The sequence below is a fragment of the Epinephelus moara genome, chromosome 2 (genome assembly GCF_006386435.1).
Source record: "Epinephelus moara isolate mb chromosome 2, YSFRI_EMoa_1.0, whole genome shotgun sequence".
NCBI lineage: Eukaryota > Metazoa > Chordata > Actinopteri > Perciformes > Serranidae > Epinephelus > Epinephelus moara.
Genome location: NC_065507.1, coordinates 44,918,608 through 44,937,218, shown reverse-complemented (window position 1 = coordinate 44,937,218; position 18,611 = coordinate 44,918,608). Strand labels below are relative to the sequence as shown.

Genomic DNA, 18,611 nt, shown 5'->3' with positions numbered 1-18,611 from the left:
GGGTCCTTGCAGAGTTAGACGCTGGGTGCTAACTCACTTAGTTCCTTGTTGCTGGAAAGCTAGTTGCAAACCTTGTGTTTGCCAGAGTCTGTGATCAGTTGCTCTTCCTTTAGTGGTTTGGGCTATGGAGCCAGGGTCTAGGCCTCTGGGCTGTTCCAAGCCCGGCCAGAGAGCGGTGTGAGCTGTTGAAGCTCCAGGGCAAGAAGAGAAAGAAAGATCTGAAGGGAGCAAACCTTGTACAGATGCCTGTGACATCACAGAGTCACATGTCACTGTAAAAGGTCTTATCCAATCAAGTTTTGGGACTTGAGTCTCACTGAGGTGTGAGGTGAGATCTCCTGTGGAGATGGGTGTCGCATAGCCCTCTTTGTTTGAAGACAAAGAGCATGCAGAGGAAAAAGCCTTTAAATTGTCCAGTGATGATTTTACCAAATGATAAATCATCTGTGGTCCTGTGAATCCCAACACTGTATACCATGTTTTGTGTTGATCACCTCAAAATTAATCAAGGCATGGCCTTTCCAATATTGGCCTTAATTACAGTGGCACCACCTTGTTGATTGGTGTCCTTTTAGGTAGGCATATTCAGAACGCCACTCCAGATGTCTCCAGTGAGTTTCATTACGATTGCTCATACTCATTTTGAGCGATGTCAGCGGCAATCTTTATCAATCGTTCTCCGTCTATAATTTTGCGCCCTACTTGAGGCATGCCCACCTCTATTTTTCACCCCTCTCTCCAGTTCTGCTGTATTAACACTGGGTTTAATATATTTTGCTTCCATCTCTCTGCCCTGCTCTACTCTACTTCAACGCTACTTAGCTCCCTCTTTACTCTAACAGTAGACTACCACATCCACCTGCTGCACACAACGCACACAGCAGTGTTTCCCCTAGGATGGAGTTGTAGCAGCGGAGGTGAAGCACACGCATGAAAAATTATTTTCACATGCGTGAAACTTTTTTGTATGCTTGCAAAGCACAGCCTGCTGGGATGTTTCTATGTATCTACTGGCACCAGAAGGGCTCTTTAGGACCAAGTACATACAGTACATGTGTGCACAGTAATGAGCAGGTGAAATGTCTGTCTACCTAACATATGAGGTGTCTCAAGATTTAGGAAAATACAATTTTATTGAATATAATAAAAGTAAAAAGTCACTTGACATGCTGCTGTTTTGTGCTATGACCTATTTTAGTGCTGGAAGTTGTTATTTACGTTACATCGCCTGAACGCAACACAAGCTCAGCACCAAGAGTACCGCGCTGCGCTGCTGTGCAAGCAGCGTGTTTGTCTGTGCGTAACAGCAGTCTGTTGATGGTTATTTACACAGTGTCCATAACAATAACTTTGTCAGCTGACAAACTGCACCGGGCTCGGGGTCAGGTTTGGTCAGGAAAATGCGGCCCGAGCCGCTCTAGCGTGCTCACCTGTGTGTGTGGCGGAACTCCGCCGTGCGCGATACAGAGAGCAGAGGAGAATTGTTAACGCGTGACCATGTAGAGACAGAAATGACATGATGACATAACACGATAAATAGTATATTGTTATGTTATTTTATGAAGCGTCTGTCGCGCAAAATAATATGACTTTAGTTTATGAAGAGGTAAGATAGAGCTCTCTCCTCTTATATGCTGCACTGTAGAGAGGCTTCAGTGTTGATTGGCTTCACTTGTGCCATGTAACCAATCAATGGGGGCTGTGGGCAGGACATTGTTACACAGCGTGTGCCTGTGACTTCAGACAGAGAGACCGCTGCAGCAGAGCCGAAGGAGCACGTTTTAAAATACATTTATTTTATCAATTAGTTATTAACTTTTACTATTTTTAGCAACTTGCCCCATCGGGCAAGTGAGTTGTTAGTTTACATGCCCGACCTTGAGTTTTACTTGCCCCGGGCAATCAGGCAATCGTTATTATTGAGCCCATCTACCGGCATTTATGATAATTAAATATTTTGTTAATGAGTTATGGCCATTTTTGTGCTGAAAGCTGCCATGTTTTTTTTTTTTTTTTTTTTTTTTACTAGTTTTGCTTATTTATTTGGAGCCTGCCCCAGCTAACATTGGGCAGGAGGCAGGGTACCCCCTGAACAGGTTGCCAGACTACGATAGGGCTGACACATAAGAGACAGACAACCATTCACACGTACAGCCAATTAAGCCAGAGCATCAGGAGAAAACCCATGCTGACACAGGGAGAACATACAAACTCTGCAGAGGGGCTCCCCCATCTCTTGTTCAAACCAGCAACCCTCTTGCTGTGAAGCAACAATGCTAACTACTGCACCACCGTGCCACCTGAGGTAAATTATAGCACCAACATCTAGCATAATTGGGTCATATTGCTTGAGAAACATTTGCGCACCATTTCCAGTTACTGCACCAAGTTTCATGTTTCTAGTTTGTTCCAGCTCACAGCAATTGGAGTCACGGTGAAAGGTAACAAATAGAAATAACAAACCAGCACAAAAACAGTAAGGTTCTAGACCTTTGGGCTTGAACCCTAATATGTCACTATTTACTTGCAAAGCAGCTATGACTTTACTTAAGAGAGTTTTTTATTTAAATAGGTTCATTTCCAGATAAGTGTTTTTCACATTTACACTGTACACATGCACTTTATGCTGTTAGCACAGCTATCTGAATCAAGGATGTAATTATTCAGCAGAGTAAATGAGTATACCAAGACTTCTGAGAAATCTCCAAAAAAGTATAGAAAACGCGTATGGGAATCCCGAGCAAAGTAACAGACTGTATTTGCAGAGGGAACGAGTCAAACATCAACATTATCACTATGTACAATAGTTTTGAACCAATCCATGATGCTACAAATTCCTGTTAGAAATTGCACTTAGCTCAATAAAATGTCATCATCATGTAACAAGGTTTTACAAAGACTGAAATGTTTCTTATTTGTATTGATCATTATTCTCTCATGAATATTTCTCATCTGAATCATTTGTCAGTAACAAAAGGGTTAACAGCCATGTTCTGCAAACTCTACTCACATTAATGAGGATTCCCTTCTACATAACTGAAATTAAAACAGTTTGATTATTTTACTTCAAATATCCTACATTTGCGGTTTTCATTTTAGACTCCAATGATGTCATCCTTTCCTAGCTGAATCATTTTCAAATTAAAAATAATATTTTTCTTAAACAAAATTAAGGTCACCATAATAGTGCAAAATATTCTCCTAAGTCCATGCATTGTGTATTTACTCACCAATGAACCTTGTGCATACATTAGTAACCATACAACTGAAGCTGCAACATGGAGGGACAATGGCTTGTACAAGGAAAATGCTAAAGGAACCTCTAAGTCAACCTCAACAAAACAGAAAAAACTGCTATTGCCTTGTAGCAAAACAGATAAAACAAGGTGGTAGGATGGACTGGTGATGCGAGACAATGCCATCTATTGGGAGCAACATGCCTGAGATTAAGCATTTTTCTTATTGTCACAGACGTGTGGTCAAACATAGACAACATGAAATTCACTTATACATCAAGTGCAGCCACAGTGGAAGTCCGGCAACACAAAATAATTATGAACATTGATTGTAAACCTCAGATTTTTTGTAGATCCCCCAGAACCAAAGGAAGTCTTTGTTTAAGAGCCACCTGGAGGTAACAAACACAGGGAGAAATCCATCATTTTAGAGACAGACATACCAACTTTTTGGGACACACAGAAAGTAACTACCTGATGTATGAATGGGTGGAGCTGGCTCAGGGGAAGTGAAGACACCAAAAAAACAAACAAAAAAAACCCTCCACCATAAGGTTTCATTACAAATTACAATTACACAATATGATTAAGAGGGGATCTATTCCTTAAGATGCATTGTGCAATTGAAACTTAACTGTTTCTATTATTTGAAACCTCACAGGGGCCAATGTGTCATTTCAAATGCATACGCAAAGAAAAAAATGCTGCAAACACTTATCACATATATTTATATATCAATATACACAATGTAGTAGCTTACTGGTTCGTGACTGTAGCAGCACCTTCAGTTTATATTCAAGACAAATCTCCAGTGATCAAATAAAATAATGAGAATAAAAATACATAAATAGGGTTAAAAACAGAGTGTGCACACAATGATATATGGTGAGAGTAAAAACAATATGAAAACTGTGGTGGAACTCTGCTTAAGTTCATGTTTTATCATCAAACAATAAAAGAATGTATAAAAAAATATCTATTTGTTTTAAATGAAAGGTTTGACTCAATACTCAACTACAAAACGCATAATATTTACACAAGCATCATTAATCATACTTATTTCATACAACTGTTACCAGAAAAAGGTGGCGTAAGACACATTTAATCAGCATTTTAGGAAAGAATTTTAAAACAAAGACACAAAATGTTATGTAAAAGTGAGCACTCCATAAACTTTAAATGAGTATTGTACTAGAGCTGAACAAGACGACAAGTCTTTCCATAGTCCCTACAGCAAGGCTGGTTTAAACTGTGAGAATGTGCAGGACAACTGCAAACGTAAGGAACAGAAACACCACTGGAGACAAGGCTTAAAGTGGGAGGCAGCAGGTTGATAATGTCTGTGTGTGTGTTTCAGCACACACACACTGTGGTCTTGTTATGCTGCGGGAGAATGGGGGAGACGTTATTGGACTCCTTCTGTTTTTCCTCTGCATTGTGCTGGGCCAGTGGCTGCCTGTCGGCAGTCCTGAGTCTAGCCTTCTTAGTCGACTGGCCTGATGAAGGTGATGATGATCTGTCAATAATTCTTTTGCTGTTGGCTGTCCTGCTGCCAACTGCCACACAATGTGTGGGACTGGACTGACTGGGCAACTCAGCACTACTGTTTGGACACAGTAGAGTCAGAGTGAACGGGTCAGTCAGATTCATGTGGTACAGACTGTTGCTTCCTGATAGTCCATCCCGTCGCTCCAACGCAGGGAGGAGCTCACATATGGCAGAGGGAGTGTCTTCTTCCAGAGGCCGCTGTAGAAGAAAAGGATTTAAAAAAAAAAAAAAAAGAGGACAAACATCAGCACTTATAAATATAGATAGGTAAACTACTCAATATTTACAATACCATACAAAATAATGTATGTCTACTAGGGCTGTCAACGAATATTCTAAATTCGAATTTGAAAAAAAAATGGACCTTCGAATGTGAAAATTGATATTCGATTGTGGAGAAAAAAAAAATACCACCGCAGCTGTCCTCTTTGCGAGTGTGCGTTGGCCTGGGCCGCTGCACTGAACGCACTGCATAAACGCCAGGGCCACACCGCCCGCGGAAGTGCTGCTGGTCGACAAGAGGTTCTGCTCCCAGCTGTTGTCTCCGTCACCCCTCGGCTTGACACATTCGCTCGCGGCTCGCGCAGAAAATAGACCAGACGCAGAAACGGAGCTGCGCGGCGCGTTGCAGCCGGTGTGGATGACACAATCGGTTAACATGGGCGGTGTGGCCATGGGTCAGAGAGGGGGGGCGAGCGAGAGGTCCGCGGTCGTTTAGAACGTAATGTTACAGATAATTGTTTTATGTGTTTTAATGTGTAGGTATGTAAATGTTTTCAAAGACGTTTATGTTGAAATAAAAATACCTACAGGTAGTTATGTTTCCTTGTATTCATCTATGGTATTCATACATATACAAGTATGTTTCCTTGTATTAGTTTGCCCTCTTGTGGACATAATGCGAAAAAAAAAAAATTAGAATGGTTCGAACCTATGAGTTATTTTTAGAAGGAATATTCGAACGTCATTTTTGAGCAATTTTGACAGCCCTAATGTCTACTTAAAGCTGGGGTAGGCGAAAATCTGGAAAAGGCACTGTCTGGTTCAGCCTAAATTTTTTTAAGCCTGAAAAAAGAGTCAAGAAGAGGTGCTGAAGTCTAGCTTTCTCCCAATCCACTTGAATTACAATATACTAAAAGGTTATTAAGGGACTTTTTGTCTAATCAAGTCAAAATTAAACTGCCTACCCCAGAGGCCTGTATTATGAAGCCAGTTCAACAGAGTCAGGCTCTCTTTGCCTAAGCTGGCTCAACAAACCCTTAAGCCTCAGTCAGACATAACAGGTACCACAAAGGTGGTTATCAACTGTCTCTGTTAACTTTCTGCTTCAGGCTCTCCGTGTGTTCTAGAGCTGTCCCAAATGATTAATCTAGTGATTAATTTTTCGATTAATTGACTAATCTAACGATTAATTTTTCGATTAGTTTAACGATTATTTTTTCGTTTGCCGATTATTTTTCCATTATTGTTTCCCCGTTAAAGGTTTTTTTTGGGGGAGTTTTTCCTTATCCGCTGCGAGGGTCATAAGGACAGAGGGATGTCGTATGCTGTAAAGCCCTGTGAGGCAAATTGTGATTTGTGATATTGGGCTTTATAAATAAAATTGATTGATTGATTGATTGATATTTGATAAATGAGGCAATTTAAACAATATGAATACCAAAACATTTCTTATTAACATTAACATCATTTAAGGTTACCTTTCCTATAGAACAGGTCTATACCTTGTCCTTTTATTAAATAAACTAAATAGCCTTATGTTATTTATCTTATGTCATTTCTGTCTCTACATGGTCGCACATTTACAATTCTCCACTGCTCTCTGTAACGCGCATGGCGTTGATCTGCCCCGATGCGCGCACAAATGCACACAAACACATACGCGCGCACACACACACACACACACACACACACACACACAGACACTAGAGCGCAGTTCGGGTTGCATTTTCCTGACCGAAAACAACCCGAGTGAAACAATTATAACCGAGCCCAGCCCGAACCCGCAGCACAGCACTGTGCACACAGTCAATGGAGCGGAGCCTATGTTGCGTTCAGGCATTGTCACGTAAATAACAAATTCCAGCACTTAATTTGGCCATAGCACAGTAGCACAGCACTGCTGCTGCTGCACGCCGCCATTTTTTTGTTTGAACCGACGCGTCGATGCAAATAATTTGCATCGCCCCAGCCCTAGTGTGTTCCCATGAAAAACTGATCAGCTGCATGATGTCAACTTCTGTCTTTCAAGGTTATTAAGTAGACTTGCACCGATTAATCGGCAGTGCTCGGAATCGGGCCGGTTTTCACGTGATCGGCCATGACCTGCGACCGGCCGGTCAGTCTAAAATATGCTGATTTAAAACGCTGGTCAAATTCCCACCGCGCCACATGATTGACATCCAGTGACATCAGCAGCTCACACACACGCACATGTGCAATTCACAGCTTGGGCGATGTGAGGAAGGGGACCTCAGGGACACACTGGTTTGGGTAGGACAACTATGGAGTAAATGATTCCGGCCAGAGAATCAAGTTTGAAAGAATACTTTAATTTTCAATGCAGGATGTTCACAACAAGTGTGTATGTGTGTGGTTCTGAAATAAACAAAAGGAAAAATAGCTTTACACTCAATTCTTACAAATATGGCTTCTCACCTTAATCATTCACGCACACACATCAAAAGAGAGAAGGAGAAAGTTGCTAATTGCCCGTGTTAAACTTAACTGCTGAGCTCTCACTGCTGCACTGTACCGCTTGAAATTGACGAGGCGCGTGTCCACGTGCTGAAGATCCTTTCGGCCATATGGAATTTTTGTCTATTCAAGAAATTACTTGTAAATGCTATAAACCAAGAGTTATTATTTTATTTATCTATGTTTTTATTTATGGATGCCTTTTTTACTTATTTATTTTAATACTATACCTGAAGTTATATTTGAGCAAAAAGGAAAATGTTTCTTAACCTGTGTCACTGTTTTTGTTTGTTTGTTTGAGATGATTATTGAAAAGCTGGTTGTGTCTTGCTTAAAATGCTCTAATAAAGGCAAGACTTTATGGTTTGAAAAAACTGAAATCGGAATCGGACGTCCAAACGCTCTGCAAATCGGAAATTGGTATTGGCCCAAAAAATTTTAATCACTGCAAGTCTATTATTAAGAAAGCATTACAGTAAAAAGCAACAATATTGCTTCAACTGAGGTGAGAGAGGAATGCTTGCAGAAAATGACGAACTGTATGAATTCACAAATTGATATAACCTATTTATTTAATCTCTCCATTTATTTTGAATGTGACAGCTGCACCTTCCGCATGCAGCTTTGAAGATTCAAATTTGATGCAGCAGATTTAAATATGATACTCAAGAACTACATTGAGGTCTGATACTATCCCGTAATAAAGGAGACGTGGAAATCCCTTTAGTTTTCGGACCAATCAAAGTGTACTGAATTTAATGTAGTGCTGCATGATTAATCTAATCGCAATCGCGATGTCAGGCTGTGCGATTACATAACCGCATAAAAGGCTGCGATTTGCGATTTAATGTAAATAAATGTTAACGTGTGTGCCTGTGAACGTGACTGCCTCTCCTGTAGTGTGTGGAGTTTGTTGGCATCACGTCCACAAGCTATCCTGGTGTGTGCAGCACGTATGGTCATGTGACCACCTATTATTATTATATTGAAATCGCAATCGCAAATAGCGATATTGTCCACTCAAATCGCAATCGCACATTTTTATCAAATCGTGCAGCACTAATTTAATGATTAAAAATTTTTTTAACAACCCCAATAGACTAATCTATAAACTGCAGTGGAAAATGGATTTCAGCAATCAGGACCAAGCATAAAGGCATAATTCAAAGTGGTGATGTTATTGTATGGTTTGAAGAAATGATACCGCATTTCATATGCAAGTAAATGTCATCCCGATTAATAATACAGTGAACTATCAATGTATGCTACCTGTGATTTTGCATTTGCATCATTGATCACTACTGTAATTGCACAACCTCGTTCAGGGGCATTTATGTAACATTGGGCTTCACAAGCTGGATGAAGTGCATTGATGGCGTATTCCCTAAGCTGAAAATCTGTATCGCTCTTGTATTGAATTTTGACTACATGTGATGCTACTCTAAGGAGCTGTGAAAGGTGTCTTTTAGCAGATTTCAAGTCGAAACTCGAAAAAAAAACTGGTCCCAAACAGGTTAGAGTTGCTACATAAGTTACCATGGCAATCTAGCCAGGTTAAAAGTGGTACACCCCTCAGCTTTAACCAGGAAGAAAAAAGCTTCAGGTTTCAACAGAAGGGCTGAGGACGATGTGGACATAATCAGGGATGTTCCTGGCGACTAATTTCCCTGTCGACTAAACGATTTTAATTAAGACTAGTCGACTACTCTAAAAACCACAAAAAAACCTCCCAAAAAAATAGTGTGTGCATTAAGAGCCCTTTGAAGCCTTTAATCATAATCTTTAACAAGGTTGGATTTTAAATGCCGCTGAAGTAGGAAACACTTTGCGCCGTGTGGTATGAATGTGAACATGATGAAAACTAGGGATGGGAATCGAGAACCACTTCGATTCCCTTATTGATTCTTTTCATTACGCCGAATCTTTATGTTGATGACGCACGTCACGCTCGTCAGTCAGCAGCACATTCAACAACAAAGACGACGTAATGGGGGAGAGACAGAAGCTGTCGAAAGCAAGGCTTCACTTCATCAAAAAAGACTAACAGTGCGACGTGCAATTTATACAGCACCGTAATTACATGCAAGGGCGGAAACACCACCAACTAGGCCTGAACGATATGTCTCGCCATCGTGATGCACACGTGTGCAATATTTACATTGTGGGGCTTGCAATGTGGCTTGCCCTAATTAAATTAAGCAGGCACATTTAAATTGCCGGGTGATGCGTGTAAAACTCGCTTCCGTTTTAATGACTGACCAACAAAGATGTCTAATTTAGTGGAATAAAGAATAAATGGCCTATTCAAGTGCTGGAATTTGTTACTTATGTGACAACGCCTGAACACAACACAGGGTCGGCTCCATAGACTGTGTGTACAGTGCCGTGCTGCGGGTTCAGGCCGGGCTTGGTTATAAATGTCTTGGACTCGGGAAAATGCGCCACGAGCCGCACTCTAGTGTGCTCACCTGTGTCTGTGTGTGTGCGCGCACCTGTCTGTGTGTGTGTGCGCATCGGGGCCGAACTTCGCAATGCATTGTGTGTAACCAGCGCCATTTTTACGGGCAAATTGTTTTGTTTACACTGCGTTGCGCCGGGAGAGAGACGTGAAGCGAGAGATTTAAATGGACCGGGCAAAGGAAAAGTGTGTCGGACGGTACCGAGACAAGCTGGACCCTGTTCCAAAGGCTCGGTACCTTGACAAAATCCAGAAAATAGGTGGAGTGGATCCGTACGAGCACGGAGACTGGACTCGGGATTTAAAAGCCCTGCCGCCACTGACTGAAGCTGAGCTTGTCCTCTATCTCGTCAACGGTATAAGTTATTATACCGGCGACGAATTTAGGAATGCCAAACCTTTAAGGGCTCATGGGCAAGCAAACTTTGGGTGGGTGCAGGACCTCCGAATTTACACCTTAAAGAGAAGACCGTCGTCATTTCAGAGGTATGTAAATTTTACAAGCCTCACTGTGTCCCACCTCCTTGTGGTGCTGCCTGTTTGCTTGCTCAGGTTTTGACTAACATATCTTGGTGTCTGCTGGACCAATTTGATTCAAACAAAAAGTATTTTGAAGCCTGAAATTCACTCTGCATTTATGTGGTAAATATGTATGGGCTTCTCGGTTATTTATTTCAGAATTAGGGCATTGTCACACCATAAATCTCTAACTCTCCATGAATTAGGGCATTGTCACACCATAAATCTCTAACTCTCCATCGTCATACATGGGTGGGCACAACATAGAGTTTCTTTATTTTTAACTTTCACTTCTTAATCACAATTTAGGACAAGTTTACTCCTGTGGAGACAACTGAGAAACAATGTTTTTAGTGACATCAAGATGTGTATTTTTTTTTTCTTTTTTAAAAACTGGATTAAAAGTCCTGACTACACAGCTGTGTTAGATTTGTCCCTAGTTCTATTTCAGCCCATCGATCTTCTTCCCATAGCGATCATGAGAACGATTTTGGCAGTTAATGACACAGCAAGTCTGCACCATTTTCAAAGGATACAGTTACTTTTAAAATGCTAAAACAACAACAACAGAACACAAGCGTAGCGTCGCGAAACATAAACAATTTTCCAATTGCCCGCAAAGCACACAATGCATCGCGGTTTTTCCACCTCCGCTACGTCACCCTTTTGAGCCCTATATCCCACTGTGCAGTAATCAGTTAATATGGCACATTCAGTGCACATCGCTGCTCATACATCCTCTACAACATATGCAATGTTGAATTCCACCGAGTCCGGACAGCTTGGATAATGCTGTGTGGTGGGAGGCCAAGCTCCTCTTGAATTCCCCTCAGCCTTTGTTTGGCAAGTACGGAGTGGCCAAAGCGACCTGCAAAGCTTTAAAGTGTGGCAATAATGTCCAGCACAGCTCTCTGACTGGAAAGGCTATCATTTATGACAAGCTGTAAAGTATGAGCAGGGAAGCTCAGTTAGCCTCATGCCTTTAACTATGTTGGCTCCACCATCCCTGAGAACAAGAACCACACGATCTGTGTTTATTTTCCTTTTGAGCCCTATATGCTTAACTCACAAGTGTGTGAATTGACCTGGATATGAAGCATCTGTAGCGCCACATAATATAACGTTAGTTTCTAAAGAGCTAAGATTAAAAAAAGAAAAAAAAAAAGAAAAAATAGTTGCATATAGGGGAAACACTGAAAGAGATGGTGGTTTCACTGAACAAATGCCTATTTTCAGCACATTTTATGCTGTTGCATTCAAAGCAACATCAGCCTAATAATTCCAGAATGATTAATTCTCACCAAGTAGAGCTACTGAGGTCATCTGGTGGAAAATAATGCATCCTTAGAAAAAATATAAATCGCAATATATCTCGCTGGGGGCAATTTTTCCCAATATCGTGCAGCCCTACCACCAACATGCTGAAGCATTTGTCGTCGCATGGCATTAAGTGCAGCTGCAGCAAAGTCTCAGCAGAGCAGTGCCAGTGATGGTACGTATGTCCTGTCCCATGTTAACGATAGCACAACACATTCAATGACAGATTTTGTAACGTTATTTCTTTGACGTAGATGAAAACAAATGATGTACAAATATTCTTTCATTTGTTCCATTTTAGATGATAGCGGTGGACCAATTTCATATTTGTTTACTTACACAAGCACCTATCTCTTGTTTAGAATAGAAACTCAATAAAATTTGTGCTGTTGACACCGAAAACCTGTAAGGTCTACTTTTTCCTACACAGAAAATTCACAGATACCATTCTCATATGATTCTAAGAAAACTCTGACCAATCATTGATGGTTGCCCCCCCCCCCCATCCCCCCCGCCCGCCACTGACCAGGAAGTGTGAGTCTGTGAGACAACAAATAGGCTAGTAACAGGGATGCTTGTGGATATAAACTTTTAGTCCATAACAATTAGGGCTGTAGTCAACCAAAGAAAATGTGGGTGTTTTGAAAACACCCCCATTTTCACAGGTAACTTAGCCTGTCCAACCGCCACAGGAAATAATGGATTAATCCTGGAAAGCTGTTGATGTAGCACTTTTCTCCTTATGAAAGTAACACGGCGATCATTCGACCAATGAGAATTTGGTCGGGCGAGAGCATAGCGACCAAATAATCGAATCGTCGACCAGGAGACTACAGCCCTAGTAACAATGGCAGACAAATGCGGACAACTGCTTCCACCTCCAGCCGCTCGAACAGGGAATCAGTTGGCAAAAGAAAGAATATTGCAGAAAAAGCCAACACTAAGAGAGAACTTGCTCTTGCACTCTCGTTCTGCTTTCGAGCGATGGCGAAGACTGATGCAGCTTTATCCTGAGCAAAAAAGGGACGAGATGGTCGCAGAGTTTCTGCTGGACAGGTATTTTTAGAATGGCTCTAATGTAACATAAGCTATAACATTATGACAAAACAGCATCCAGTTGCTAATGGCTAACGTTAGCCTACTGTAGCGTAGCCTCTGAAACATTAACGTTATCTTCCTTGTGTGTTTCCACTTACTAGTAACGTTAACACTACTATCTAACATTAGCACTCTAACCTTATTCTAAAACTCATCAGTCATCACTGACTCTGGTTGAGTTTTAAAACTCCAGGGTAGGGATTTAACGATCACCGATATTACGGTAAATTTCGGTTAATTTTTACACGGTAAGAATTACCGTTTATGTTTAAATTAATTGCATTATCGCGGTGGATAATCAGGATATGTAATAACAGCCTCATTCAAGTCTCGCGATGCAGGCGCTGCGTGAATGCGTACCATGTGTAAACACAAAGAATGAAAACATGGCGGAAGGTGGTGATAGCGGCACTTGGGACTGTTAAGATGCACCAGACAAATAAGCTTTGCTCCTGTAATTTGTTTACATATTTTGTCATTTAAAATAAAATTTTCTGTTGCTGTGCCAATCCCATGCCCCTTTAATGTGAAAGTTTCATTTTAGTATAAGATTTTGGCTGTTAACATTTTGGTATGATAAGGAAGTTACAAGATTTAGTGAAGTTATTTCAATATATCTATTTTTTGGACATTTTACAGCGCTTGAAAAAATATCGCGATATTATCGTTTACTGTGATAATTTGGTCACTATAATCGAGACATCAAATTTTCCATATCGTTACATCCCTACTCCAGGGTTGCGTTTGACTGTCTTGGTTGTAACATTAACCCATGTTACACTCACTCACCTCTTCCGTGTATCTAACATTACCTTGCCAACGCTTACGTCTATCATAGTCGTAATGAGGACGTAATGGAGGAGGGGGGAGTAGGCCTTTGGAGGGAGGTGGAGTTGCAGGAGGAAGGGGATGGGACTTTGGAGGGAGGCGGGAGTTGTGGATGTTCAAATTTTTTGTAAGTGCTATGTGAAATGCTAGAAAGGTAAGAGTAGCTTTAAAGTTAACAAAAAATAAAACATCTGAAAAAGATTAATTGCTGCTGAATTCATTTTTTTAGATCAAAGTACTGCCAAACCGCGCTGGTTCTGCTAGCGGACATCTCTCCAATTTCCCACCGTGATGTTTTAAGACTGCGGTTTACTTAAGCATTACCATGGAGATGGGGACTGCTGTCTGACGGCTCTGTAGCAACCGCTAGTGGCGGGTGGCTGCATGACAGTTAAGCAGCCTTACACATTAATAAAACACTAATAGGTTTAACTGACTAATATTTCTGGTGCCGACTAGCAAGGGGGGCATCCCTAGACATAATGCAATCCAATACTACTGAATTGAGCTGTCTGAGGTGTTTTATTACACTGGACCTTGTGCTAAACAATACATGATACATGTACAGTACAGTACAGTTAATGCCACATTACTTCCTACTGTTATCATATCAGGTGTGTGTGTACATTTGTCATGTTACAACAGTATATTAATCTTGCATGTGTGATTGTACAGGTAATGGCATCTTCACAATGTGTCAGTAAAATTTTTGGCCCATCATCTGAATTTTCATTATTGATCTGTAGAAGCATGATTTATCAAGTACCATCTGTGGGAGCTGCAACTGTCTAAATGCTCAACCCTGCCTCACTCCGAAGTCGTCGAATACCAATGACCAGATAACAGTCGCCTTTATTCTGTAACGCCGCCCGATGAAGTTAAGGGGGCATAAGTCCAAGTAGGGCAGGCGGGAGGGGTTGGGGATGGGTCCAACAATCACTGACTTTTACCGAGGAGGCCAGTGTTCACTTCCCGTATGAATGTAAAGCCAAACCCTGTTGTTTTTTCCTAAACCCAACCAAGTGCTTTTGTTGCCATCACATTTCCTGTGAAAACAGAAGACACAATGAAATGTAACAGGCTGAAGTTGACACAGTGCCCCAGAATGTCAACAACCAATGCATCCAGGGTACATGGCACATCATAACTCGATGTGTAAAGTCCACGACCATATGTGACAAGGTCGGAGTGAGAATGTGTTGAAATGTTAGACTAAGTGTTGTCTAATGCCCACCCCCTATAGACAGGTGTAGGGCTGTAGCAATCGATATTCTATCGATTATTCTGGCGATTAATCGAGCCATCTGGTAAGAAATACTGTGTGTTTTCATTAAATTACTTTAACTTTATTTAAGGACAACAGTAATATATAAAAGCGAAAATAAGAAAAGTCTCTGAAATGAGAGAAATGAGCTATAAATTTATTTCCTTTTTTGAAAGTCAGAGCTGTCAACTGTCACGTAAATGACCGGTTTCACACGCACTCACGCTACGCCACTATTTCTCACGCTGTCAAAAATAATCACTGTTGGGCAGTAGCGTCTCAGTAGCAATGTCAGTAGCGTGGTGGTAACGTCACTACTTTCTGAGTCAAACAGCTTGTCAGTAGTGAAGTTATTTAATTGACCGAGTAGCGCAAAGCTCTAAAATGCATCAGACTCTTTTTCTGCGGAGGTCTAGATAAAAGTAAGGATAGTAAAAATGAGGATAAGTAATGTGACTGACGCCAGCACCACACCGAGGTATGTAGACGATAGAACTGCCACTTGCCCCGTACAATACGGGATCGTCCCATATTGAAAAATAAAATTGACTGTCCCTTACTGATTCAATACTGGATGCAATTTGTCCCTATATTTCTGTGCACACAATACTCTACTGCATAAACTATGTATTTGACATACTGGGAATGAAATATTAATCCAAAAGAGTTTCACAAGACACATAGCGGAGAAATATTAACCCTTAGATGCATGACCTACCAATACCTACACTCTTCCATAAGTGGGGTCAAAAATGACCCCAATTAAAATCAATGCGTTTTATGTGATAAACTTAAGCAATTTCTTTCATTTTGGTTAAAGATGTTGATTTGTATTATATTTTGGTCAACAAAAGAATGATTTCATGTTTGACATGTTCATTTATCACTTTTTATTAACATTTTAACAACTAATGACATCATTGAATAATCAATAATAGTATAATAGGCTACCTAACAGGTAAGATTTTATTACAAGGAAGCTATAAATATCATAGTAAGCAGTATGTCTGCTTATTTCTACACAACAAATGCANACAAATGCAGTAATGTTAGCTAGCTAACATTACAGTACTAACATTACATAGTAGTTAGCTAACTAGTACCTACATTGCAGTTAGCTAACACTAGCTAGCTAGTGTTAGCTAACTACAAAGTAGGCTGATTTGATGACAATAATACTATACTTTATCACACAAAAGTCATGGATGTGGAAAATAAGTTCATATTTTATAACATCATATGTATTCCAAGAATATAATACTTAGATATATGTTGCTGTATAAAAATCCTCCTGGGTGGTGAGACTGCTGACATCCGATGTGTAAGTGTGACAGTAAATGTATACCTGACAGTCACAGTTGATAAGAATCAAAGATTCATAGGTCTAACCCTTGATATTCCATAGGAAATGCTTGGGGTCATTTTTGACCCCACTTATGGAAGAGTGGCGTAGTGATACAAAAACAACAATTTCTTAAAATGTATTAAAAAAAATTTTTTAAATGCAAATGGCCTCATCTCAAAAACATCATCAAACGTAGGCCTACCTGCAAACCATCATCACGGTGATATTTCAATCTTCATTATGAAACATCAGACATATTATTGACGATTAATTTACAGCTCTACAGTGGAAGTAACGTAAGCGGGTTGTGAAACAGAAATAATCATCCATGTGAAACACAGTAAGCTGTATAGTTGTTCTGGATTTAACGAAGCCTGGAGGCAAAATATTTGCCTCCAGGCTTTTTAGTAATGGAATTTTTCGAGTTACCATTGGAGTCGTTTAAGCCCTAGTGAGGTGCATAGGGAAATAAAACCATGCAAACTTAAGTGTTATAGTCCTACACAGTGTCAGCCAAATGCTTATTGGATATGCAATGATTCGGACTATGCAGGAATTCAACCCTTTCTCAACTTTTTTAACTGTTAAAAATTTAACTGGAACCCTCTCTAAATAAAAGGTACAAGCCCTAATTTTGTTACACTCCTCAATATCCTTTGGGTATTCATTTGGGAATTCTTAGGTGTAAAATAAACTTGTTATCATCCTGCTCTCACCTGAAGGAGAGGCGTGTCAGCACGGGATATGGAGGTGGGAGGACACTGGGACACCTTGGCAAGGTCCAGCAGCACCTCCTCATGGTGCAGCGTGTCCTGGGAGGTCCCAGGCTCGTGCAGCGCAATGACGATGGCACTGGTGTTGTCTGCGCGTAACATGCGCTGGCGCCACCGCAGCAGAGCATGGCTGACAAGCTGCCGGGCACTCGATACCCCACATGGTGCCTGCAGCATGGAAGGTTGTTACAACACTGACATGGTCTGATGTGAGGTTGAAACTGCTCTGTTAGATCATTTTTCATAAATCATGATAGGGCCCTTTGTTTGTGTAACCTTTAATGTACAACAGACCAAAAAGTCCAGGGAGGTAAGAAAGGAAGTTATCTATCTATAATAAAAACAAGAATAAGAAGAAGAAGAAGAAGAAGAAGAAGAAGAAGAAGAAGAAGAAGATGAACAACAACAACAACAACAAGAATAGGAACAAGAACAAGAAGAACAGGAAGAACAAGAGCCTTGACAGAAACAAGTCTTTTCTAATGTAGCTCTCCACTCACCATTGCCTCATCATTGTTTTGACACATGGAGATAGCCTCTTGAGGTGGTACCATGTTCCACAAACCATCGCTGCCCAGGATGATGTAGCGGTGTTTTCTGGGGTCAAGGGTCACCACACTAGTGTCTGGCTCTGGAGAAACTACAAACTTCCCACTGTAGAAGTCATAGCTCCACAGATCACCTGTTGCAGAGAAGAGAAACATAACTGTAATCACCACTGGTCTCGATGACTGCTGCCCTTCCTCTCTTTCACTTGTCTAAAATTTTTGTACAAAAGGCAGATTTCTGAGTTTGGCAAAAATACAGGCACTTGAATGAAAATGTGCTGCAGCTAGGACTGGGCGGTATACCGGTTCGTACCAAAAACCGGTATTTATTTTCGTTATGATATGAATTTTCATATACCGCAATACCGGTGAATAGCCCAAACAACGTCCGGAACGTGTGCGGTGGGAAAGTGTTTCAACAGGGACCCATTTAACCGCTGCACACCACAGGCGTGCTAGAGCCGGCTAGAGTGAGAGCATAGAGAAAAGTTTAGAGGCGAGAATGGCTGCCAGAGACAGTCCTGAAAGCGAAGCAACTGTACATGTTGCTGAAGAACACGATGACCCAGAAGAACTCATACCATAAAGAGCAGTGTTTCCCATACATGCAACTAGCAGCGGCGCACTGCCGTTTACAATTCTCCTCTGCTCTCTGTATCGTGTACGGTTTCGCCCCGATGCGCGCACGCGCGCGCGCGCACACACACACACACACACACACACACACACACGTGAGCACACTAGAGCACGGTTCAGTAGGGTTGGGCAATAATACGATAATAAGGTATCCCGCGCTATCTAAAAATAGCAACGGTATCAGTTTCATTATAGGCATATAGGCCTATCTTATCTTACTATATAATGACGAAAACTCTGTCTGTGGGTGTGTCTGTCTGTGTCTCTGTTCCACGTTTTTCTCCTCACTGACTTGGTCAATCCATGTGAAATTTGGCACAGTGGTAGAGGGTCATGGGAGGATG

General features: G+C 41.1%; 1 protein-coding gene across 3 annotated transcripts in view; it reads right to left on the bottom strand.

Annotated features, from left to right (window-relative positions):
• Positions 1 to 2,000: 2,000 nt before the first annotated feature.
• The window catches only part of LOC126397242 (protein phosphatase 1D-like), a 34,087-nt gene continuing 17,476 nt past the window's right edge, over positions 2,001 to 18,611 (bottom strand). For all 3 annotated transcript variants that reach the window (XM_050055883.1, XM_050055867.1, XM_050055875.1), the window contains 3 exons: positions 17,584 to 17,765; positions 17,027 to 17,251; positions 2,001 to 4,982 (listed from right to left, as the gene is read on the bottom strand). In XM_050055883.1, coding sequence (XP_049911840.1) covers positions 4,590 to 4,982; positions 17,027 to 17,251; positions 17,584 to 17,765 — 800 coding nt within the window. In that variant the 3' untranslated portion in view covers positions 2,001 to 4,589. The remainder of the gene's footprint in view (positions 4,983 to 17,026; positions 17,252 to 17,583; positions 17,766 to 18,611) is intronic.